At 42.6% G+C, this 25,929-nt stretch overlaps 1 protein-coding gene across 35 annotated transcripts in view; it reads right to left on the bottom strand.

Moving 5' to 3' along the window:
- LOC109896512 (ankyrin-2) overlaps positions 1-25,929 on the bottom strand; it is a 145,872-nt gene that overhangs the window by 14,490 nt on the left and 105,453 nt on the right. For 25 of the 35 annotated variants that reach the window (XR_004211071.1, XR_004211072.1, XM_031832531.1 and 22 more), the window contains 11 exons: positions 23,006-23,131; positions 22,755-22,877; positions 19,619-19,651; positions 19,202-19,223; positions 12,017-16,819; positions 11,190-11,267; positions 10,810-10,941; positions 10,204-10,350; positions 9,815-10,049; positions 9,466-9,535; positions 141-233 (listed from right to left, as the gene is read on the bottom strand). Coding sequence is in view for 33 of the 35 variants with exons in the window: in XM_031832531.1 (XP_031688391.1) it covers positions 141-233; positions 9,466-9,535; positions 9,815-10,049; positions 10,204-10,350; positions 10,810-10,941; positions 11,190-11,267; positions 12,017-16,819; positions 19,202-19,223; positions 19,619-19,651; positions 22,755-22,877; positions 23,006-23,131 (5,862 nt within the window). In the remaining 2 variants the exon portion in view is untranslated. The remainder of the gene's footprint in view (positions 1-140; positions 234-9,465; positions 9,536-9,814; positions 10,050-10,203; positions 10,351-10,809; positions 10,942-11,189; positions 11,268-12,016; positions 16,820-19,201; positions 19,224-19,618; positions 19,652-22,754; positions 22,878-23,005; positions 23,132-25,929) is intronic. The other 10 variants (XM_031832532.1, XM_031832519.1, XM_031832529.1 and 7 more) reach the window with 8 other exon arrangements.

The raw sequence follows: 25,929 nt of genomic DNA, 5'->3' as shown, positions 1-25,929 counted from the left end.
CTGTATATCATAGGCATTATCCAAACTTTAGCACAACAACAAAATTACCCACAAGCAAAAAGTCAACTCCCATCTAAACCCAGCACCACAGCACACTATGGCAGTGCCCACTCCTCTACATGCTCTCCGATGCCCGATACCTGGATGATAACTCTGCGTCGGACCACCCTGGAGGTTAACACCTCTTCCTCTGAGTTATCCGATGACAGCAACCCTAGCTCCTCATTTATCTCCTGAGAGACAGCACACAGCCATTGTGAGCATAATAGATCATTATATCATGGTTACACATTTTGTATAGTTACTGCAGGCACAGTTACTGCAAGAACAAAACAACAAGCAACAGTGTTCCTTCTTTTCTCTTTCTCGGTTGGACTTTTTACTTTTCTCTCATTGGAATAGCAAAAAGGCATTCAAAAGTAGGCTATCGTAGACCTGATATAACTTTTCAGAAATAAATCAAATATGAGAGAGGTTCTATGAAATGGTGTTGGAGATGGAAGATGAAGAGAAGGCCCAGTTGTACAACACCCCTTCAACAAAACCAGCCATGCAAGATATGTAAACGATAATCCAAAGAAATTGTGGTTAAAGTCTAAACAAGTACCTCTGTATGGAATGTTGATGTGGAATATGAAGTATTGACAGTAAAGGTTTGACAATTATTTCACTTTGTTTTTAATGGAATTTATTCGTATGTACTGTACTGTATGTTCTCTTCATTGTATCAAATACTTTAGCTGAAAATAGGAAAATAATTAGCAAACACAGCAAGCAAACATTTTCAAAGGTAAGTATATTCCTTATTCCTGATTTTGCCCCATGATTACTCCATTGTGTTGGTCAGTGACCAGTGGTTTGACTTACAGTGTATTGTCTTGTAAGTATACACACATGCAAACACAGCACTGATAAGCTTTTTGTACTTGTGTTTGAGTGAGTTGATGCCCTCTCTGGACTGTGGGAACACTGCAATCAGCCTGAGAAGCTGGGACACAAGCCAGGGCAGGGTGCAGTCGTCATGCTCGACCTCTTACCCGTTCCAGAGAGTACTCATCGTCATCGTACCCTGCCCGCGACCTGGAGGGAAGCTCTTCACATGTGGGTACAGTTTCACTTTCACTTTCTGGTCTGTCATAAATGCCATAATCCCCAAGACTTTCACTACCCGATGAGAAGCGCTTTTGGTCATCCACCCGTAGGAACTGTGTGCTGTATATAGGGCTACCTTTGAGGAAGCCTGTCTCCGGTGTGCTGCCGAAGGGGGTTGGGGAAGGAGGCTCTTCAATGTGGTAGAGGTCTTCAGGTTCCTCTGGCTCCAGATCCTCTGGCTCTAAGAAGTCTGACAAGTCATCTTTGCAGTCAAAGAACTCCAGGTCTGAGTCTTCTTGGGCGGAATCTGATTGGATATCTGGTCCAAATGCAGAGAGTGATTTCTCAAATTCACCGAGCACTCGCTTAAAGTCTGGGGAGAATTCAAAGGCTTCTGCGGATCCAGGTGTAACAGACTTGGAAGCGGACTCAAGACCTATCAGGGTGGTCGTCGTGACCTGACTCTTATCTGACAGAGAGTCACTGAAGACGGGCGAAACTGGACTCATATCAGTGGGAGACACCTGGCTACACTCAGAGACTCTCAGAGACTGGCGTCCGGAAAACACAGCTTCATAGTCTGGAGGCACCAGGAATTGGCTTGACGTCGGCGAAAATAACTCACCCGATTGATTCTGCTCAAATTCCTTGCATGTAAATTCACTCGAGCCAGAGAATTCCTGACGGGCAGAGTCAGGTTTCTTTAGTTTAGGTGTGACTGCTCTATGGGTAGTGAAGGGGTCTTGTTCGCTGATCTGCAATGGAGTTGATATAAGAGGTTCGTAGCCTGTGGCTGTCTTCATCTGTTTAGTAGATGCCAGTACTGATACACTGGTTTCTTGACTGAAGGCTGGAACTGCCTTTTGCTCATGTAAAGTACTTTCCATTATCATGGTAGACTTTAATTCACTTTGCATCTTTCCATAACCGGTCTGCAACATTATTTCCTTGGCAGTTTGAGACGGAGCCTAGAAATAAATGTTGACATCACTTGAACATGGATTACTGAAATGCGTTGTTACAGCATGCACCACCGACATCCCATCAACAAACTGCATAACACTAGTAGAGTACTAGGTCTTGTGATTAATTTTCTTCAACAACATGTTATATTTTAAATCACTGCAAGAACAAATTTCAAAACAAACCATTGGAGAACAAACCATGCAATTCTAAAGGCCAACATGATGTGCCAGATGACGTTACAGTAATGAGATTGTGCTTTTTCACAAATTATTAGTTACATCTCAAAAGAGACAAAATTGGTTAGTTACATCAAACACCATCCAAGTCTATTGTGATTGCACAAACATTCATCAGAATCCAGACATCCATTTCAACCACACAGTGTTATTATCATCCTCCATTAGAATGGGAGTTATTCCATTATTTCATGGCACGTGCAAGTCAGCTTTATCATGCTCTCTTTCTTACCCTCTGTGGGTCTTCCTGGGTGTTTATTGTATCAGCACTGGGGCACAGGACCTCTACTTCTTCCTCTTTTCCGTCCTGGACCTTCACTGGTTGTTGACTTACTGGGACGTCTTTCTGGACCTTTTTGATGTCTTCCAAACCAATAGTGGCTTGGGGAGTTGGGATGGTTTCAGCATGCTCTGAACCATGCTTTGTCTGTGTCCATTCCGTAGATGAGGTAACCATTTCTGCTACTAGTCCACTGACCCTTGGTAAGTCTTGATCTGTCGTGCTCATTTGTCCCTGTTCTATTTCAAATTCATTATTGGGGACTGACAACAGAGTGACACCCAAGGACTTTTCTTTGGGTGACAATGGGGCACGCTCAGAAGTTAAAACAGTTGTCACATCACTCAACGTACCTGCTTTAAATGTAATTGTTTCTCTACCTGTAATAACTAAACTTAACTCCTCATCTGATTCACCGGATTGAGGAGACGACTGCCTTCGGAGGACATCGGCCCAATAATCTAGAGGTAAGGCTACGAATACAGTGTCTGATGACACGGATTCAGGTGAAGACGTTATATCACTAAGGGGTTCCATGAAGTACTGAGATAAAATCCTCATAAACTGAGGCACCGGTGAGTCAGGCGATAGCCGCCGATTCCTGCCGACTGATTCTAGGGAATCAGGTGAGGATGGCCTACTCTCTAATGCTGAAGGTGATATGGCCATTAGCTCATACTCAGAGCCAGAAGACATTGATTCAGGTGATGATGACCTGTGTTCTATTGTGGCATACTCCATATTACATGAATCCATTCGTGATACACCTGATATTGTATACTGAGGGATCTGTGAGTCTGGAGAAAGCGACCTGTTGTCATTCATCTCATGCATTGATTCAGGTGAAGATGTTCTAACGTCAACCATTGACATGGCTGATTCTAGAGACATGGGTCTGTATTCAGCTGACTCAGGGGATAGCGATCTATCCTTCTCAACTTGTTTCTCTAATATCACAGATTCAGGTGATGATATTCCAACATCTGCCTTTAACACTAATGTTGCAGGTGACATGGGTTGGCAGTCAGGCAAAGACTCAGGTGCATCGTACATAAGATTGTATTCTTCCACAATCATGGTTGTTCCAGGTATAGGTGAACCAGCCATTGATTTCTGGTCTGTTTCTTCACGTGCCAATATTTCTGATGGTAATACGCGCTCAGGAATGAGACTTTTGGCTGACAACTCTGTTTCCCCACAGTTTGATTCTACTGATTCAGGTGACAATTGCGTAGGTTCAGTAGAAAAATACTCTGCAGTTGATAAGAAGTGTTCCGAATCCGACAACACTGATCCAGTGGAGGATAATTCCCTTATTGATACAGATTTTGGTAACGCCTCCCTATAATCAGGGACAGTGCCCTCGGGTGTTAATGGTCTATGTTCATCAACTGATGCCACTGATTCAGGTGAGTCTGGTCTCACCTCATCAAATAAGGACTCAGAAATGGGTGGTGCATATTCAATATCTGAAGCTAATGATTTGGGTGATGATGACCTGTACCCAATGGTTGAAATAGCAGATTCAGGTAACATCTGTCTAAACTGAGGTATGGGGGAGTCAGGAGACAATGCCATGCATTCATCTATAGATGCAATTGATTCAGCTGATGAGCATCTATCCTTAAGAAGAATTGAGGCAACTATGAATAACTCTATTTCAGATTCCGTATCTGAGCATATCGATTCAGGCGATGCTGATCTATTCCATGCCACTAGTGTAGTAGTTTCGTGCTGTGTGTACTTGGGTACTGGGGAGTCTGGTGACAGAGCTTTAAACTCATCTACTGATGCCGTTGAATCGGGACTGTCGGGTCTATCTTCAATCTCAGAAATCAAAAGAGTGTATTCAGTTTCAGATTCTGTTTCATAATCTGCCAATGATTCAGGGGATGAGAACCTATATCCAACCATTGAAATGATAGAGTCTTGTAATGCCTGTCTAAACTCAGGCATGGGGGAATCTGGAGAAAGACACCTGTACTCATCCACTGATGCTGTAGATTCAGGTGATGATGATCTGCTGTTTGTCAGTTGCATGACTGATTCAGGAGACATGATTCTATACTCTGATAAAGACTCAGGTGATAGGGGTCTTTCCTCTGTATCTGATGCTATTGACTCAGGTGAGTCTGGTCTCTGCCAAAAGGAAAAAGCCTCAGAAAGTATACATTTGGTTTCTGAAGTCACTGATTCAGGCGATGAGGATCTGTATCCAAGAACAGATTCAGGTATTACCTGTCTAAACGGAGGTACAGGAGAGTCAGGGGACAGTGATCTATGTTCATGGACAGATCCTAGAGATTCAGGAAAGGACGATCTCGTGTCAATACCCAGAGCTATTGAATATTTTGGGTCTATTTCAACATCTGAATCAGATACTGATTCAGGTGACAATGATCTATGATAGGATTGAGCGGTTTCAAGGGAAAATAGTGAATATTGGGGTATGGGAGAATTCAGAGATAAAGATTGACATGCTTTCAATGACTTTACTGACTCTGCTGAATCTGATCTCAAAACAGTCTTTATCTTAACTGACTCAGTTGCGAGAGGCCTATATTCAGACTCAGAATCAGGTGTGAGTGGTCTTTCCTCAGTAACCTCAGTTGATGAACTTTGACTTTCTCTTTCTGATGTCTGTACATACTCTATGATATTGTCAGCATACTCAAATATACCAGTTTTTGGGGTTTCCCCTACATAATGGGGGTCATGTATTGGAGAGATCAGCTTCCAAAGCTCTGCATCATACTTAAGTTTGTAAACTGGGACTCGTATGACTGATGGAATGACAAGTATTCCTTCTTCAAATACTGTTATTGGTGACAAAGATGGTTCTTTTGGAGTGTGGGTGAAATCAGGTACTGACAGTCCTTTCTGAGCTTCAGGTTTACTAGATTCAGGAAATAATTGGGCTGTGGACTCGAATGTTATTGGTGGACTTTCTGGGACATCAACATCTGATTCAGTTACCGTTATTGTTGACATGGATGGCGTCAAATCTTGCTCTATTGAAGGTTGTGCTAAATTAGGTACATAAAGTATTTTCTGACACTCAGGTTTAGATGATTCAGGAAAGAATTGGGCTGTGGACTCAAATATTATTGGTGGACTTTCAGGGACTTCTACACCCGATTCAGCTACCGTTATTGGTGACACACAAGGTACCATGTCTTTGTCTTTTGAAAGTGAGCTATTCTCACTGACTGATCCAGTCGACTCAGGCGATAAGGGTCTACCTTCAATAGCTACAAATCTTGACTCAAATATCTCAGAAACCTCATCATCTGGTAACGATTCAGGTGATGATGACCTAGGGTGAAACTGAACAGCTTCACAGAACAATGGTGAATATTTGGGTACGGGGGAATCTGGTGACAATGACCTATTTTCATTCATTGTTCCTGTAGACGCAGGAGACATTGTTTTAATATCCTCCAACAGCATCAGGGATGAAGATGACATGGGTCTGTACTCTGATAATGACTCCGGTGACAGTGGCTTAGAGTCATTCTCCTCAGCTGGAGAATCTATTGATAACGATTTACGTTCAGGTTCCGATGTCACCTCATACTCTATTCTTTGTCCAGCATACTCAAACACACCTGTTTTACTACAGTAGGTTTCTCCTACATATTGTGGGTCATTTACTTGAGAGATAAGCTTCCAAAGTTCTGCATCATACACAAGTCTGTACTCTGGCACTAGTATTGCTGATGGAAGGACATGCGTCCCTGATTCGGATACTGTTATTGGTGACACAGATGGTGATACAGATGAAGATTGAGCCAAGGCAGGTACTAATAGTCCCTTTTGAGGTTCAGTTTGACTAAATTCAAATAATGGTGCAGTTGAGGACTCGGTTAATATTGGTGAACTTTCAGCGACATTAATACCTGATTCAGTTACAGTTATTGGCAACACGCATAGTACCATGTCTTGATCTTCTGGAGGTTGAGCCTCGTCACCAGTGACTGATAGACCTAATAGAGGTTGAGGTTTACTAGATTCCAGAAAGGGTGGAGCTGTGAACTTGAATATGATTGGTGGACTTTCAGGGACATATACACCTGATTCAGTTACAGTTATTGGTGACACGCATAGTACCATGTGTTGGTCTTCTGAAGGTTGAGCTACATCAGGTACTGATAGTCCTTTGTGAGGTTCAGGTTTAGTAGATTCGGGTAGTGCTGGTTTAGGTGCAGTTACAACTTCTGCAGGTTTCGTTGGAGGTGGGTTTGTAGAAGGTAATGCTGAGTCAGATAATTGTATTTCAGCAGGAATTTCGGTCTCTGATTCAGATGCTGGATCAATTTTGGCGGACTTAGATTTTTTTTTTTTTACGGGTTTTGTCTTTCCCGACAATGGATTGAGTTTTCTTTTGCCCTTTTCAGTGGACTGCTGTATATCTGGATGTATATTTTGCATGTCTGTTGAAATAGCAGGTGCTGACATTACAGGGTTAGGTTTAATGGCTTCAAATGATTCTGCTGCCAATTGTAATTTTTCTGGAACAAGTGTCAACTTTGCTTTTGTCACGGATGGAAAAACAAGGGGTTTAGAGGATTCCAATTTGGTCACCGCTGGATACGTGATCTCCTTTTCAAAGTCTAAAGCTTCAGGTGAATCTGATCTATGCGCTGCAGCTATAGACTCCAGTGACATTGGAACATATTCAGTGTCTGACAATACTGATTTAGGTGACTCTGATCTATAATCAACAATAGAGTCGGGTAATAAGTGTCGAAACTGAGGTATAGGTGATTCATGTGATAGCGCTCTGTACTCATCTATCGATGCTACTGATTCAGATGATGAAGGTCTATCCTTATAAAGTAATGAAACTAAGGGTGCAGTTTCATAATCTACATCTGAAAATATAGACTGGGATGATGATGATCTACAGAACGTCACTAAAGCAATGGGTTCAGATTGCCAACATTGTGGAATTGGTGAATCTGGAGACAGAAATATATCTTCATCTACTGATCTTGAAGACTCAGGTGAGTCTGGTCTCTGCCAAAAGGCAAAAGCCTCCAATGGTATACATTCAGTTTCTGAAGTCACTGAAGTCACTGAAGTCTCTGATTCAGGTGAGAATGATCTGGATCCCGAAGTGGAGATAACCGATTCAGGTATCACCTGTCTAAACACAGGTACAGGAGAATCAGGGGATAGGGGTCTATGTTCATTGAGTGACCTGGTAGATTCAGGTGATGATACCCTCTTCTGTAAATCCTCTTCAGGAGATAGTGGTCTATCTGATGAAAAATGCCACCTCACTGTTTCCAGAATTACTGATTCAGGAGACGATGCTCTGTCTTCAGCTTCGTAAATTACAGATTCAGGTGAAATAGATCGACAATAACTACTTTCACTACCTGGAGATATTGCTCTGGTAAACTCTCCCTTGTTTGGAACCATAGATGTCAATGGCCTAAACATTTGTCCAGAGGCATAAGCAGGTAATTTAGCAGTTTCCCATTTAATCTCAGGGGATGGTAAAGGAGACAGGGGTCTAAAATTAGGTATGGACGAGTCAGGCAAAAGAAGCCTAAGTTCAGTAACGGATGACAGTGATTCAGGGGATGAGGCTCTACTCTCAGTCAACAGTATGGATGAATCAGGTGTTGACGGGCGATACTCTAGTATAGGTGAGTCAGGTGATTGGAACCCAGACCTATCATCTGAAGTCACTGACTCTGGCGAAGACGATCGATCATGCATTGAAACTACAAATTTAGTAGCATACTCAGACCCTGAGTCAGGGGATGAAGACTTTTTTTCGGTTTCGGAGGCTGTAGATTCTGGCACCAAAGGCATGAATGACTCTGATAAGAATGTAACAAAGGCTTCCTCCTGACTTGAAGGCTTATGTTGAGTGATAGGTAAGGTTATCGCAAAACTGTACTCTACCTCCGGTATAACAGATTTGGCTGATCTGGAGTCAGCCACTGGAGGATCTAACACCTCTCCTGGGGGCTCAGCAGTTGATTCATGTGACATCTGGATTAATGCAGTGCTGACAATGGATTTTACTTTGACCGAATCTGAAATGAGAGTGGTTCTTGACACGTCAGATGATGTTTGAGCTATTGTCTGGGATTCCTTACCCACTTCAAAGGAGATAGACTCTGGGATCAAGGGACTGATATCTACAGGTCTGACATAAAGCTCAGCCTGGTCTACATCAATCAAAGGCATGGAGGTAGGGGAATCCTCTGCATACACCGGGCTGGCTCTGTAAGTACCCGCTACTTCATCCAATTCCATTGGTGTTTTCCTGGATCCTTTACTAGTTGACTTCACTACATACCCAAACAGGACTTTGTAAAGTCTGTGTGACACCTCGTCAATATGATCCTTTGAGAATATCTTATGTGTCTCTTTGGGTCGTACCACCTCAGAAGACTGAGGCAGCTGAGTAGACTGTGGTACATTTATAGGCTTGGCTGTAATACTGATGTTCTCTGTGACCTGTTCCATTGTCATAGTGACAGAGGTGGTGGAGAGGTAAGTGTAGTCCTCTGAGGTTTGCTTTAGCTCCACAGACAGCTCACTGAAGTCTGGCTCGGCCTGGTCACATTCAGTCAGACTGTCCTCGAAGTCGGTCATGGACAACGGACGGCTCCCACAGACACGCCTACGACTTCTTGTGGGCGACTGTTGGTGACTCGTTGGTGACAACACCCATTTGTTGTCGCTTTCAGCTTGGGGGGGCTGAGTTGACCCCTCACCCCACTCTGCACCTCCCTGTGCCCCGTCCTCAGAATGCTTGACAGATAGAGAGGGCGAGGGGGGAGGGGTGGGCCCTTTGTAGACAGGATCTAGGACGTGAGAGGTGAGTTGGTAGGGGGAGGTGCGGTACAAGGTGAAGAAGGGACTTACTTGTTTGAAAGTGCCCATATGTAGTGACTCAGCCTTCTCCGGTCCAGTATCTGATGTACCGCCCACAGAACTGAGGAACAAAACAATAACAAGGTCAAACATCTAATCCCCTTTGAAGTCTCCCAAGTCCCTCTTTCTGTCTGTCCCTCTTTCTGTCGGACTCTCTCTATCTCTCTCCATCACAGAGAGAGATAGATTTTAACAACGCAAATCAATATCTTAATTAACTCTTTGTTTCTACAACCATACAACATGTATGTACCAGCAAACCCTCCAAAACAATATAAGACCTCTTAACCAATTTCTCTTTCACTCAGTACTTCCCTGTTATACTGTCCCACTGACTTACTGTGTCGAATCCATCTCTTTCTGCAGCTTCTCCTTCTGGACGTGTCTCAGGAGGCCTGTTACTGATTCGTCTGTCTCCACCCGCCCTGAAGTCTCGTGATGTGACGAAATGCTGGAGGAGAGGTCCTCCTCTGACACCACGAGGGGCCCCTGCCTGGACCCTGACCCACTGGGGGTGCTGTCTGTACGCCTGCCTGGCCGCGGACTGTCTATGTCCTCTTGGAGGGCAGAGAAACCTGGACAGGCATAAATATGAACATCGTTATTAACCTGTGATCTTTCTGACATAGTTTTAAAAAATGGTGTTTCACAAAATGACATGAGGTTTACTGTCTCATGACAGTCAACATAGAACATTCCCATTCCACTTGTTAATACACTGTACTGTACCTTCACTGTGATCCAGTGCAATGGTCCTCTCAATCTCTGCATAGGTGTGTGATGTGTCCTCCTGGGTGGACTTGACCATCTTGGTTTCGATGAGGTGGACAATGTCCATTCTGTTGATTTTGGTTAGTCTTTTGATCAGTGATGTTTCTGTGGGAAAACAATATGACAAAATGGTCATAGTAAAGCCATTGGGAAATACAACCCAGCCAAGCTGCAATGCTTCTTGACACAATGCCCACTTAACCTGGAAACCAGTTGCACCAACGTGTCGAAGGAAACACCGTACACCTGGCAACCGTGTCAGCGTGCATTGCGCCCAGCCAGCCACGAGTTGCTGATGTGCGATGGGGCAGGAACATGCCTGCCGGCCAAGCCCTCCCCTAACCCGGACGACGCTGGGCCAATTGTGTGCTGCACCATGGGTCTCCCAGTCGCGGCCGGCTGTGACAGAGCCTGGACTCGAACCAGGATCTCTCGTGGCACAGCTAGCACTGTGATGCAGTGCAGTGCCTTAGACCACTACACCACTTGGGAGGCCCCTATGATGAATATTCTAAATGTCACTGAATATTCTGAATACAATAAAGAGCGGATAGATCAACGTACCTGTGACATTTTTACCCTCCCTGTCAGTCCAGAGCTTCAGCAGGGCGTGGCTTTGGTCCTGTAGTGAATTGGGGTTCTCAAGCCTTATTAGATTGACTTTCTCCTCACTGAACTCCAGTTCTCGAGCCAGCTCTGGAAAACACACCCGAAAATAGACAGATATTATGATGTGATTTAAAAAAGGATTGATGGAAATCCAATACTGGAAACATCTGGCAGATCAGATAACATATACATTTTTTGAGAATAGCAACCACAGACACTTATAGGACAATTTTCAGTGTTAAATATGCAATGTTAATTTGAACATTCTTCAAAATCACTGGGAAGTGATTATCGTTTCTGACACCGAGTACCGATATGCCTGGTGTTCCACTCACCCGTCCAACTGAAGCCCAGGTGGTCGGCTATTATTTCCAACCGTTCCTCTTTCCTCTCGGCTTCATGCTGGGAATCTACTGTAAATGCCACCACAACAGCAGGAGAGCCGTGAGAGGATTGGCCGCACAAGGATGGACAGGCAAAGTCACATTCACATTAGAAAGAAAACACTATCTTCAACTGAGCACATGAGGAAAACGTCTTCGCTGGCTTTATTGTGCTCGGTGGTGCAATAAGGTTAACTATTTGAAGGTATGTGTGGATAATTAACAGTAACTGAAATGGACATGCATTTGGTGTATTGCTTCTTATTACACTATGATGTTGGTTCATAGATTAGCAATACCATAAAATTGATCCCAGTGCAATTTTCAGGACTGTAAACTATTTTTTTTTGAAACAAATGGAGAAGTTCAACAGCAACAACATTGTAACAGCTCAGGAAAAATGATTGTGGTTTCTTCTCTCATTTTATATAATTCAGCTTTACTCCTACAGCCTAATTTGGTTAATAAAATATATTTGATACTAAATCTGACTATGACAAATTATCTCAATGACATCAACATTAAAACTGATCCTTCAATTATTTAAATGATTGAATTGATTCCCTGCCTAAGTCAATCTGGAGATAAAAAAAGTGAAAAAAGAAAAGAGACACAGCCACAAACACAAGACACAGCTCAAACACCACAGAAGCAACCACAAAGAGTCTTTAGTTACACGTCACCTTAGCTACAAGACACAGAGAAGCGGCACCGTTTACGGCTAGCACGCTAGCAACGCACAATAGAGAGAGAACGAGCCCCTTAAGGAGGGGGGGTACCTTGACTTCTGATTGTATCGTCGGGAATCCGTTGCATCTGCGTGTCAACAGGGTCATCCCACAGGGGTCTAATGGGATAGACATCTCCGGAAGCAGGGAACTGTATTTGGGGAAAAGTCTCCCTCTCTATGACAGAAGGGTCTATGCCGCTGCTCTCATCATTCGAGACAGCAGCCTCCTGCTCTTTGTTTTTCTCGTCCTGAGGAAATCTCTCAACTGGCTTTGTAACTTCGTCGCTAATCTTATCGACAAACTCTATAGACTTCTTGCGCGGCTCGCTTTTGTCTTTGGCGGGGGTGGAAGTGTGAGATGTCTGACCAAGCTTGCCTCTAACTGGCAGCCTAGATTGGAAACCAAAGCCCGACTTTGGCTTGGTGGAGTAGTCATCGCTCATGGGACGACCCAGGTCCTTTTTAGATGATGACTTGTCTGCCTCACAGAAGCTCTTGGCTTTGGAAGACGACGTCTTGGTTTTGGGTACAGCAGAGGGACCTGTATCTGTCTCAGACTTTCTCCTCAAGTCCTTTTTTACTGGGACCTTGAGCTTTGCGTCCTGGGATGACTCAGTACGTTTAACTGATGGCTCAGGCTTGACAGGGATAGCCTTGCCCTTGACAGGTATTCTCGATTTGGACTCTAAAGCGGGAGTCTCTCTTTTAGGACTACCTGAAGAGGGGGATGCAGGGGATGTAAAGGAGGAAGCAGTTCTAATCTGACTTTGGGGGCCAGCCTTGGCTGGGGTTTTAGTTGGGATCTTTGGAACTTTTTCAGTAGAAGTTGGGGTTTTGGTCTTTTCTGTGGTTTGGGGGAGTTCTATGACCGAATGCTGCTCCTCTGGAGAGGAGTCAGAGGACTCTTGGTCCTGTTCTGGGTACACTGATCGAGTGACAGTGGTTACTGCTGTCTCAACATCTGTTATCATTGGATCGAGGGAACTAGTTTCTACCTCTAGGGGGGTCTCCTCTACAATTATGTCTGGTTTCACCTCTACAGTTTCAGGAGACACTGGTGATACTGGGTCTTTGTCTTTCTTAGTGGTCTTAGCTGAGGCAGAAAGACCCATTCTAGGGATTCTAGACTTAGAAGCATCTGATTTTGAGGGGGAGGCAGCTGCAGCTTCACTACCTTTCTGATCGTCCTCTGTCGAGGCACGGTATGTGGGATCTGAAGCATCTTTCGCCTGTTCCTCGTCTTCCTCCACTTTTATTTGCAGAGTCAGGTTGAGTCCGATTTCACTTTCTGTTTGGACTCCTCTATCTCCTGGCTCATCTTTGACCTGTTCAGCTGGCGCCTCCTCTAGGGGCTGCTCGCCTATCTGGAAGAAGGCAAAGCCCTCGTCCTCATAGCTCCTTTTGGTCATGTCAATAGCTCCGCTCCGAGTCATCTCAAAAAGCTTCCCCTCTTGGAAGAGGAATGGATTGGGCTCGCTGGTTGGCGTGCTTTCCTCCGTGGGGCTCCTTCCTGGGGTGGTGTCCGGGGTTGCCCCCTGGGACTGCCGGTCTACAATCAGACCCAAGATCTTCTGTTCTTCCTCTTTGACGCGGGCCGCAAAAGCATCATCGTCTTCGCGCATGGCACTCCAAGGGTCTGCCTCTGCTCTGGCGGTTACGCCCTTTGACTCGGTTCTGGGAGGTTCCTCTTCCTCATCGTCTTCCTCTGTGTCATCGTAGATACAGATCTCGGGTTTGAATGTTTCCCTCACTTGTCCAATGACAGCAGTGGAGGACGTTTCTACCTCAGGAGCTCCTGAGTGCCTCCTGTGATCTCCTTTCACTTCATCAGTTATATTACTCTCTATTTGACAGGGAGCTTTTACAGCAGCTGTCTGCAGACTGCCTGCATCTGCTTCTTTCCCTCCCCTGTCATCCTCCTGGCTTTCTCTTGATTTCCTCAAACTTTCCTCCTTCTGCTCATCGGTTATGTTTGCAGCCCCCTCAGAGCTAGAAGACACGGTAACCGTTTTAGCTAAACTGTCTTCCGTGTCATCAATGTCTTTGCGTGACTGAACTGATTGTGGGACATGCTGCTCTGAGACAGATTGAGGTCCCTCCACTGCTAGCATTGTAGCTGTGCTCTTGGCTTCTGTGTGGTGGATTCCTTCATGCACACCTGCTGGAAAAGGAGAGGGAGGTTGTACTTTAATAAGGGATTCAACAGAAAGAGCTAACTCTGAGGTCTCCTTGGCCCTATTGAGCCCACTCTCATTTGCGGACTCTAGTTCAACTGTTTTGAAGCTATCATCCCCTGCTTCATCACCTGCCAAGGCAATTATATATTTTCTAGAGTTCTTTTTGGCTCTGGTGTCCTGGTCCACTTCCTCAAATGTTTTTTGGGGGGCTGACATTTTAAACATCTCATCCTCTGGGATGAATTTCCTCTGTGCTTCTGCCTCATCATCCTCTTCCTCTGAGTATTCGGGGATGAAAGCTGGTATGGACACCACAGATAGGTACATGTGGTCAGGGGTTTTGGGGTTTACCTCATAACTTACCTCTTCAGAACTAGGGGTTTCGGGGGAGAGGGGACTCTTACCAGAACTTTCCATCTGGGACGAAGTCTGCTCGATACTGTCATCATCGTTGGCACTAGCCTCCTGGTCCCTACGTAGCCTACTACGCAACACGTCTGGGGGGAAGTCTGAGGCTTTGGTGGGTTCTGGGTGTCTAGAGGACCCACTGGGCTGATCTAGAACGGGAGGGAACGTTTTCTGCTCTACAGGGCTGCTTTCTAAGGAGTCACAACAGGGGGATTCCTTTGTTGGGCTGGGCTCGATGGAGTCTGGGGTCCTATGGGAGGAGTCGTCTTCCATGAGGGGACTATCCTCGTCTAGAGAGTCTCTGTGGCTTATGGTCAAAGATTCGTCGGCTAAGGGACTGAGGGTATCAGGGTCTTTTAAAGGCAATTCTAAGCTTCCTTGATGCTGGGTAGAGGAACTAGAAGCAAAGGTCATAGCTACAGCTGATGCTAGCTTGTCAACAGGGCTCTCCTCATCCCTAAGGAAGCTCTCTAAAGTCTCTGAAACTCTCTTTGTAAGCTTTCTCGTTTTATATGGCTTAGACTCGCCCGTCTGAAAATATATGGACTCACTCGTGGTGCGGTCGTCTGCAGCCTCACTGGGAGAGACAGGAAGGGTCATTTCTGTTGATGGCTGGTCATCAGTGGTCGCCACACCGGAGTCTCCAGACTTGTCCTTGGTTTTATTGTCACCTTTGACAGCTATAGTAGCAGCTGTTGAGTTTTTAGTGGACTGGTCAGCATTTTTTGGAGAGAGGGAGAGACTGTCAGGGCTTGTTCCAGGGGTGGCTAAGCCCTCGTGTTTAAGGCTATCCTCTGAGCTAAGGTGAGGAGGACTACCATCACCCAGGCTGGCACTGGGAGAGTCTGCCACGCTCTCATGTTTCAAACTATCAGAGCTATCATAGAGGGAAATATTCAGAAACTCTACGGTTTCAGTTAGGTCTGACTGGGCAGCAGGACTACCCTCTACAGAGGTCTGCTTAAACTGTTGGTACTCTGGATTGTCCTCAAGCTCTGCTTTAATTTCAGCACCAAAGTCTTTGGAGTGCTTTCTATGTGGGCTAATTTGCTCATCTTTGGCTCTGTGGTGCTCGCCAGGAATGGCGTCCAGTGATACTTCCCGTTCGTAACGGATTGTGGTGGCTTTGATAGTGGATTTTGACTGTTTGGGCTGTAATTCTGATTCTGTTGTTTCATGCTCTGTAGAGGTGTGGGTTTTGAGCTCGAAAAGTCCAGACTTTCTCTTTGAGGGGTCCTGCCCCTTTTGGAAGGATCGCATGAGCTCCCTTACTGACATAGTCTCCTGCAGCTTCTCAGACTCAGTTTTGGGGGACTTAGGGTGGCCCTGTTTAGCGGTGTCCTGTTTTGCAGGGCTCTGTTTCAATTTAAGGGTGGTTTCTTTGGTCCTTTGAGGGATTTTGCTCTCCACTGCAACCTTTGAGGGTTTGGTGCTAGTTGGCTTTTGACCCTTCTGCTCTGCCTCCACTTTCTGCTGAAGGGCTTTGACTTTGTCTTTTATGGACCCAATGGGGGTCTCCTCAACTACTGGGGACACAGGTGACACTGGTTTACGGTCTGTGGGTGCACTTAGGAGAGCATCCCCATAGGTAGATTCCTCCGCCTGTTCCTGGTCTTTTCCTTTCCTCCTGACTGGTTTTTTGAGTTCAACAGCAGGAGTTTTGATTGTAGCTGTTGTTGTTATTGTCGTTGTGGTTCTTTTCACGCCTTTGCGCAGGACGACCTCTGTGAATTTCTCTTGGACTACATCCTCCTGAGCTGCTGCACTGGAGCCCTCAGGTACATCCAGGAGATATTCTTTGAGTTCACCAGTCAGGTGTGTGTTCAGGCCAGACACGTCTTTGATGGCTTTAGGTCTGGGAATCTCTCTGTTGACTCGGACTTCATGTAGAATAGGTTCCTGGGGTTCTAAGGAAGACATCTTTTTGGCCTCCTCTATCTCACAGTCTGAGAGGAGGATCCACTCTTCATTCATTCCAGCTGCTATTGCTGCCCCCTCTGCTACCTCACCCTCCAATGTTCCACTCCTGAGTATCTTGCCCACTTTCTCCAAATCCTCTTTGACCTTCTCCATGATTTCAAACGGCTCGCCCTGAACCTCCTCAGCCCCTTTCTCCAGACCGCTCCCTTCCAGAGAACTGGATTTGTCAGTGGAATCCGTGGTTAGGATAGCGGTCATTTTGATCAGGTCTTGTTTCAGCTCAGACACATCGGAGAGAAGGTCCGGATCTCTTTTCTGGACTGTCGTCGACGTAATGTCTTCGTCATCTTCCATTTTGGCAAGAGGACAATTAAGGTGCAAAAAAAATTGAAATTGAAATGAAAAAGAGACAGACATTGGAGAATGTGGTCAGGACAGAAACAGGAATAGTACAAACTTTCAGGATTCAAAGGGTAAAGCAGGGTCACAGTGACATCTACAGAATGTATCACAGGAAGGGGCTTTTGATCCACTGGGGTTCTTTGGCGGCAAATACTGCAGCAAAGCAAAAATCCAACTAAATCATAAAGATGGGAAGGAAATGAGCAGGAAATAACTTGCTTATACACATATTCTGCACATTCACGCTCACAACACAAAAGCGCAAACATATCTAAAATAAGTACTCGATCAAACAAACGATGAGCAACGTCAGACACCCACAAATCCACAAAAGATAAGGAAACAGGGAAACAAACAAAGGGATAACAACATATAGGTAGACAGACATCTCAAGATTGTCTACAGAGAGAAAGAGAAAAACATGTTTTAAAAAACAATTTAAAAAATGCTATTTTGTCCTCAGAGAAGAAAGCCAGTGATAGCTGGAATGTTGCTAAGACTGTCTGCGAGTGGTCTGAGTGAGGAAGGGCAAACGGAAAACTAGCTGTATTGGCAGAGGTTTGGATTTTTTATTTATTTATTGGTCTGTTAACTCATTTACCGCCTGGTGATGTCACTAGGCAGGCCAAAATTCCATCCCACAAAAACAGGTGGAACTTTCAGGCGGTCTTTTCAAACAGCTCTTACATTAAAAGGGCATGATCATCATTTCCACAATTCCACAATATTATTCCAACCTCACAGTGTGGAAATATATATGTAAAACACAAGGAAATCACGTTTTTGACTGCACTGGGCCTTTAAGGAAATGTATGTTCTAAAATTGTTTTAAGGGAAGGGCATGTGGTCCTTTTTGAGGACTGTATCCATTCCTTATACTAACTTTAACTTAAACTAACTTAAACTAACTTATACTAACTTAAACTAACTTGCACTAACGTTTACAAACTTTCTCAAACATAACTGAAGAGAAAATTGAAAATCATAATAAGAGTAGCAACAGTGTATTAAAACAAATTCAAATAGAGATTGAAAAGTAATTCAAAGATCAATGTTAAAGCAAACCAAAGAGTCAATATAACTCTCACACCTGACACACACCCAGACACAGGAACACACACATACACACTCATGTAAAGCCAAGTTATTTCCATGCAAAGCAAAGGGGAAAGTTGACATGCAGCCTCTGGTGAAGAGTGAGTGGAGCAAATTGAAAGTGATTCATTTAATTAAATAAAACTAGCAAACACTTGCAAATCTACATTTTACATTTATCAAAGAGTGATTAATTTATGTATTCACATTCAATAGTGTGGTGAGTTGTAGTCTACTGTTTTCTCAGACTATGACTACAAAAGGTGAAGCTAAAGCATCAATTCCATATTATGTATGACATGTGTACACAAATTGCCACATGCGTCATGCATACACTGTTCAACGTAATGAAGTTGAATTGAACAAATAACATTGTGTACATTACATTGTCTATCCGTTTATATCAGATCTATATGCGCTGTACATGTATGTTTTGAAGGTAAGTGCACACAGAAATGTATTCTACATTATGTATGTTGCATAAATATGTAGATATCCAGCTATGCTGAGGCACATGACCATGATTAGTGATCAATTAGTCAATCAATGAATCAATTAGATGCAAAGGGAAAATATGATCCACATATGGGTAGGGAATGAAGGATGGGATCTGGAGGGCTGGGAAAGCTAGATGACAGTTTGCTTTGTCATTAGGGTACTAGAATTACTATGGGGGTACTATTCTGTTGTCACATAAACATCACCAAGTTAAGAATTACAGTTTGTTTGAACTCTCTCTCTCCATGTGTTCCAAATTCAAAATGGCAGAGGAGGGAGTCAGCATGAAGACACTGGTGCAGCGGTGTGTGACATGAGAAATGGATGAAGTTGTTGGCATAACCTTGGCTGAGGTGCGGTGGAGTGAAAGTTTGTGTTGTTTTGTTTTTGTGACAAAGACAAAACATGTAGAACTTAAAGGACTTTGAAAAAGTATTGCATGTGCTACAGCGTTTGCAAACAAGGGTCATATGAAGCTCAACGTTTATGCATTATCTCTGGTTAACCATTCTGCACTGTTCTCTACAAAGGTCAGCTAGCATAACATCATTAGCAATGTCTAAATCTATGGCATGGTTATAATGCACTTGTCAAAGCAATGTCCTAGTCATAATGTCTGAGTAATGCAGCCATATTATAACAGTTCAAAGTTAAACGGCATGTGTATAAAAGTTTTAGTATAGCTGAGAAAAAAACATGTTCAAGGAGTTATCAAAGAATGGTATAATACGTACATTTCTCGAGCGTCCTGCTGATCTGTATAGAGGAATACAGAAATTGCACTATGAATATAATTTAAATCATTGTGTAAGAAAAATCTAGGCAAGATTTTGTACAAATTTGCTACACAAAGGAAATAAGTAGTATAATTGGACATTGAACTGCTACTAATATCTAAAGATGGATGCTCTAATACAAAACAAGCACAATGATTGATCAGTAATAACATGGAACACGGAGAGCCATATACTAAATATATATATATATATATAAATACATGGCCCTTTCTAATACCTAATATAAGAGCTAAATGGCAGACAAAGAAGTGGACGTCTAGTGACAAGCTTCTAGCCTGAAAAGAGCATGTAAAGAACATTACAAAATGAACACTAGTTAGCGGGGGAGAAATGGGGAGAGAGGCACAATGTTACCTCTTCCTCAGCCTCTTGGTCTGAATCAGATTCCTTTGGGGTGCAAGAAGCAGAAAGAAAGAAAGATAGATAGATAGATAGTTAGATAGTTAGACAGATAGACAGATAGAGAAAAAAGAGAGTGGGCAAAGCCATAGTGACGTCTTTGAAGGTAGGTGGCCAATCAATGTTGTTTTTTTGGCAGGGTGGTTCAGAGTAAACATAAAATATCAGTATTAAAGGAGAAGGGATTCATGCTAACTATAGGACAACTACCAGTACTTACATATAGTACTGCTGGTTGCTTGTAGTTAGTTAATAAATCACAGTTAACACTAAAACCGCTGAAACAGTCATTTTGACTGCTCATGCCCCCCTTCGTCCTTGACTTTCCGAAATAAGTCTATATAACACACTGTCGTTGTTAGAATCTTATTATCACAAACAAAACTGGAGTTAGAACCAGTTTTAGGAGGGCATGTCATTAAATGGAACGGTTTCCCCCCCTTCTTCCAACAGTTAAAAGTGCAGTGCCCACCTGACAATCCCCCCGACAATTGCCTCAAAGCTGGCTGGTTAGCTACCGTTACGTGACGTGTGTACAACACCCGTTGAATATGACCTGTGTCAGTAAACGTCTGCAAAAAAGTGTAATGAAATTGTTGCCAGCAGGGTTGGTTAGGCTGTTTTCATGTTATCCAGAGGTAAACAAGTCATTGGCCAGAGCGTCAAGTGTGCACCCCGAAACGAGATGGGCAGGGCTAAAACTTAAGAGGGTGGGGACGATGCTGAATGGGTGTAGACAAAGAAGAGCTCCTCACTAGATACCAAAACATTCAAAGGCCATTTTCTCAAAAGTGAGTTTACAAGTTGATCAACTTTCAAAGCAGAATTACTTTCCCATTGTTCCTCAAATGCAGTGTATGATATACCATTTAGTAGCTCTGAATCTCTACTTTTATCCAATGTAAAAAACACTATTTCAAATTTTGGTACATAAAACCGAATCCAGGTGGTGAGACACATTTATCCATTCTAATTATAGGCCTAAAATGGTATGTACCTTATATCAGTTCCCCAAATCAAAGCAGTCTTATCAGTCTACCCTGGCCTACTTGGAGTAGGCGGCACAGTGAGAGCGTGCGTAATTGTACATGCTGAACGCCTTTCAATCTCTTGGAAAATAACCACACGAGGCAGCAGACACGAGTGTCTGAGAATGTGTTGATGAGGCTTGTGGAACATTATGTTGGCAGGGGGAGCAATGTCACCATGGACAATTTATTCACTTCACTTCACTTGTCATTGGCGAACAAGTTGCTTGCAAAGAAAGCAAGTTCGGCCGGCACCATGAACAAAGTGAGTCCGGAGCCCCGTCCCTTTCCTCAAAATAAGGCACCTGCACAGCAGTTGTAATTCCACAATGGTGCAGAAGACAAAACAACAACACGGTCATGACTTCCGCCTCTCCTTGTTCGGGCGGCGTTCGGTGGTCGACGTCACCGTCTTTCTAGCCATCGCCGCTCCATTTTTCATGTATCCATTTGTTTTGTCTTGTTCCCTGCACAGCTGGTAAAGTGTGCGCCTGTTCACAAATCTCTGCTCTCCTGCACCTGACTTTGCTACCAGTACGCACACATCTGACAAGGACACAATCAGGAGAAAACAGGATACTATTACGCACTACAACCAAACAAAGGTATGTCAAAGTGTGTCAAGCAAGTGAAAGTTACAACAATTGTGTCAACTGTTAGGATAAGGGATAACAGCTAAATTAAATCCAATTTATGCCATTGTGTTAAGATGCACACAATCAGAAGCTTACAATAATAGACTATTTTTGACTGCTGTCATATCGACATACAGTATATTCATTATAATGCTATTATTGCTTTGGGCCGATTTTCACTGTTTATCAAGGCTACTTGGCTCTTATAATGATGTTTTGGCTACTGAAGTTTTCATCATTTGACTGTGCTTCTTGGTGGTTGTTTAGTTTATTTTGTCGATATAAAAATAAGCTGGTACCACGTTCCAATGCATATGCTTTCTATTTCATAGTTTCATTGAATTTTTTTGTTTTTACATACAGAAACATAAACGAATGACGATGAAATTTGTGTTATTTAAAATAAAATACAAGTCGTTATTCTAATGTTAACCAAGGCCTTCGTAAAAACAACCAAATGCTTATTTTTGCTATAGGTATATATTAAATATATGAATTACACTGTTAGAATGTTAGCTTGAAGGGGGTCCCTCCAGGCCCAGCGGTACTAGTGCTAAAAGGTGTAGTAATGATTTGAATCATACAGACAGACAGAATAACAGATTTGGTCACAGGTCATGACCCCAATATAACACCAATTTAAAGGAAGATAACATGCTATGAGAACTGTCATTGCCTGTCACGTATGCATATTTAGCATGTTAGTATGCAAACAACACACCTGTAGAATGTACCTGTGGGAGATGCTAGTTAGGTACTGGAATACTCAGTAATTCTTGAAGTCAATCAATCTTTTTAACTTAAAGGAAAAATTAAACCAAAACCCCTAATTCCTATAATTGGTATTGTTAAAAAAACATTAATATGTGGGAACAATACTTTTTGTGAACAGATGTTTCATTTTGTAGTTATAATAATGTTGATAGTGGCAAAATGCAACGCACCCTGGACTGAAGAGGCAGAAAAATAGGAGAAATGTGGTGGACCGGGACTCTGTTAAATTACACATTTCTCGAGGTAGGAATATCGCAAAAATATGATCAATGGCTCATTCGAGAGAAGATATGACATTGGCCAGTGGTGAAATCTGACATGTTTGATAGACGTTTTCACGATCTAAAAGTCGTAATCCTATTAACTTCCAGTGCAGTGAGAGCGACTTTATCGCAGTGCTACATCATACTGGTCGAAATTATGCCTGCGATAGAACATTGCTCAAAGACAGATGCACAAAAACATTATACATTCAAAAATGGGTGAATCTGTCCTTCAACATTCTGAACACTCAGGCATGTAATGGTAACTGTCGATGTGCTATACAGCACTCAGACTTGTTCCTGTACAGGTCACATGGTCAGGAACAATTCCAGGTCCGAGGTGTATCCTAAGCTGTGTGTTCAGGGGGAGGAAGCGTTAAGGTGTTCTCACCTTTGAGTAGGATGGTAGTGTGATGTTCAGGTTGCATATAGCATTGTGGGCCAGACTTCTATAAGACCGGGGTTCTTTCAAAAAGGACAGACGGCCACACGGATCCTGAGTGTTGTCTCGGATCTGTGGAATCATCGACATCATTATCGTCAGTCAGTCAACCAATCAACATACAGTATACGATAAATTACTCGTTTGTAATGAAGTAAATTATATGGATGAGTGTTGAAAGATGGTAGAGTAACGTTAACCTTGATGAAGAGTGCCAGCCTGTTCTCTTTGAAAGCAAAGAAGCTGAAGAGATGGTGCTGGCCACTCTTGGTGAGAGGGACCAGGTTGTCGAAGCAGTCTGCATAAATGGGTTTGCCCTCTAGGACCTGAGGAAAGGAATCAACAGACATTAATCCTAGCTGAGTATAGAAAAATACGTTGCCTGCTAGTCATGAACAGCAAGACCTACGAAGAGATCACACTTTACTGATATTTCACGACAAAAAAAAAACTCTACAATAACACCTCTACTATAACACCTCTACAATAACACCTCTACAATAACACCTCTACTATAACACCTCTACTATAACACCTCTACTATAACACCTCTACAATAACACCTCTACTATAACACCTCTACAATAACACCTCTACAATAACACCTCTACAATAACACCTCTACAATAACACCTCTACTATAACACCTCTACTATAACACCTCTACTATAACACCTCTACTATAACACCTCTACTATAACACCTCTACTATAACACCTCTACTATAACACCTCTACAATAACACCTCTACAATAACACCTCTACTATAACACCTCTACTATAACACCTCTACTATAACACCTCTACAATAACACCTCTACAATAACACCTCTACTATAACACCTCTACTATAACACCTCTACTATAATACCTCTACTATAACACCTCTACAATAACACCTCTACAATAACACCTCTACAATAACACCTCTACAATAACACCTCTACTATACTCTACTATAACACCTCTACAATAACACCTCTACAATAACACCTCTACAATAACACCTCTACAATAACACCTCTACAATAACACCTCTACAATAACACCTCTACTATACTCTACTATAACACCTCTACAATAACACCTCTACAATAACACCTCTACTATAACACCTCTACTATAACACCTCTACTATAACACCTCTACAATAACACCTCTACTATAACACCTCTACTATAACACCTCTACTATAACACCTCTACTATAACACCTCTACAATAACACCTCTACAATAACACCTCTACTATAACACCTCTACAATAACACCTCTACAATAACACCTCTACAATAACACCTCTACTATAACACCTCTACTATAACACCTCTACAATAACACCTCTACAATAACACCTCTACAATAACACCTCTACAATAACACCTCGGCTATAACACCTCTACAATAACACCTCTACTATAACACCTCTACAATAACACCTCTACAATAACACCTCTACAATAACACCTCTACTATACTCTACTATAACACCTCTACAATAACACCTCAACTATACTCTACTATAACACCTCTACAATAACACCTCTACTATAACACCTCTACTATAACACCTCTACTATAACACCTCTACAATAACACCTCTACAATAACACCTCTACAATAACACCTCTACAATAACACCTCAACTATACTCTACTATAACACCTCTACAATAACACCTCTACAATAACACCTCTACAATAACACCTCAACTATACTCTACTATAACACCTCTACAATAACACCTCTACAATAACACCTCTACAATAACACCTCTACAATAACACCTCTACAATAACACCTCTACAATAACACCTCTACAATAACACCTCTACAATAACACCTCTACAATAACACCTCTACAATAACACCTCTACTATAACACCTCTACTATAACACCTCTACTATAACACCTCTACAATAACACCTCTACAATAACACCTCTACAATAACACCTCTACAATAACACCTCTACAATAACACCTCTACAATAACACCTCTACAATAACACCTCTACAATAACACCTCTATAATAACACCTCTACAATAACACCTCTACAATAACACCTCTACAATAACACCTCTACAATAACACCTCAACTATACTCTACAATAACACCTCTACAATAACACCTCTGCTATAACACCTCTACTATAACACCTCTACAATAACACCTCTACTATAACACCTCTACTATAACACATCTACTTTTACACCTCCCTCTACTATAACACCTCTACAATAACACCTCTACTATAACACCTCTACAATAACACCTCTACAATAACACCTCTATAATAACACCTCTATAATAACACCTCTACAATAACACCTCTACAATAACACCTCTACAATAACACCTCTACAATAACACCTCTACAATAACACCTCTACTATAACACCTCTACAATAACACCTCTACAATAACACCTCTACAATAACACCTCTACAATAACACCTCTACAATAACACCTCTACAATAACACCTCTACAATAACACCTCTACAATAACACCTCTACAATAACACCTCTACAATAACACCTCTACAATAACACCTCTATAATAACACCTCTACAATAACACCTCTACAATAACACCTCTACAATAACACCTCTACAATAACACCTCTACAATAACACCTCTATAATAACACCTCTACAATAACACCTCTACAATAACACCTCTACAATAACACCTCTACAATAACACCTCAACTATACTCTACAATAACACCTCTACAATAACACCTCTGCTATAACACCTCTACTATAACACCTCTACAATAACACCTCTACTATAACACCTCTACTATAACACATCTACTTTTACACCTCCCTCTACTATAACACCTCTACAATAACACCTCTACAATAACACCTCTACTATAACACCTCTACTATAACACCTCTACTATAACACCTCTACTATAACACCTCTACAATAACACCTCTACAATAACACCTCTACTATAACACCTCTACTATAACACCTCTACAATAACACCTCTACTATAACACCTCTACTATAACACCTCTACAATAACACCTCTACAATAACACCTCTACTATACTCTACTATAACACCTCTACAATAACACCTCTACAATAACACCTCTACAATAACA

The sequence above is a fragment of the Oncorhynchus kisutch genome, linkage group LG9 (assembly GCF_002021735.2).
Source record: "Oncorhynchus kisutch isolate 150728-3 linkage group LG9, Okis_V2, whole genome shotgun sequence".
In the NCBI taxonomy this organism is placed as follows: domain Eukaryota; kingdom Metazoa; phylum Chordata; class Actinopteri; order Salmoniformes; family Salmonidae; genus Oncorhynchus; species Oncorhynchus kisutch.
Note: the sequence above shows the minus strand (reverse complement) of the source record. Positions and strands in the feature narration are given on the sequence as shown.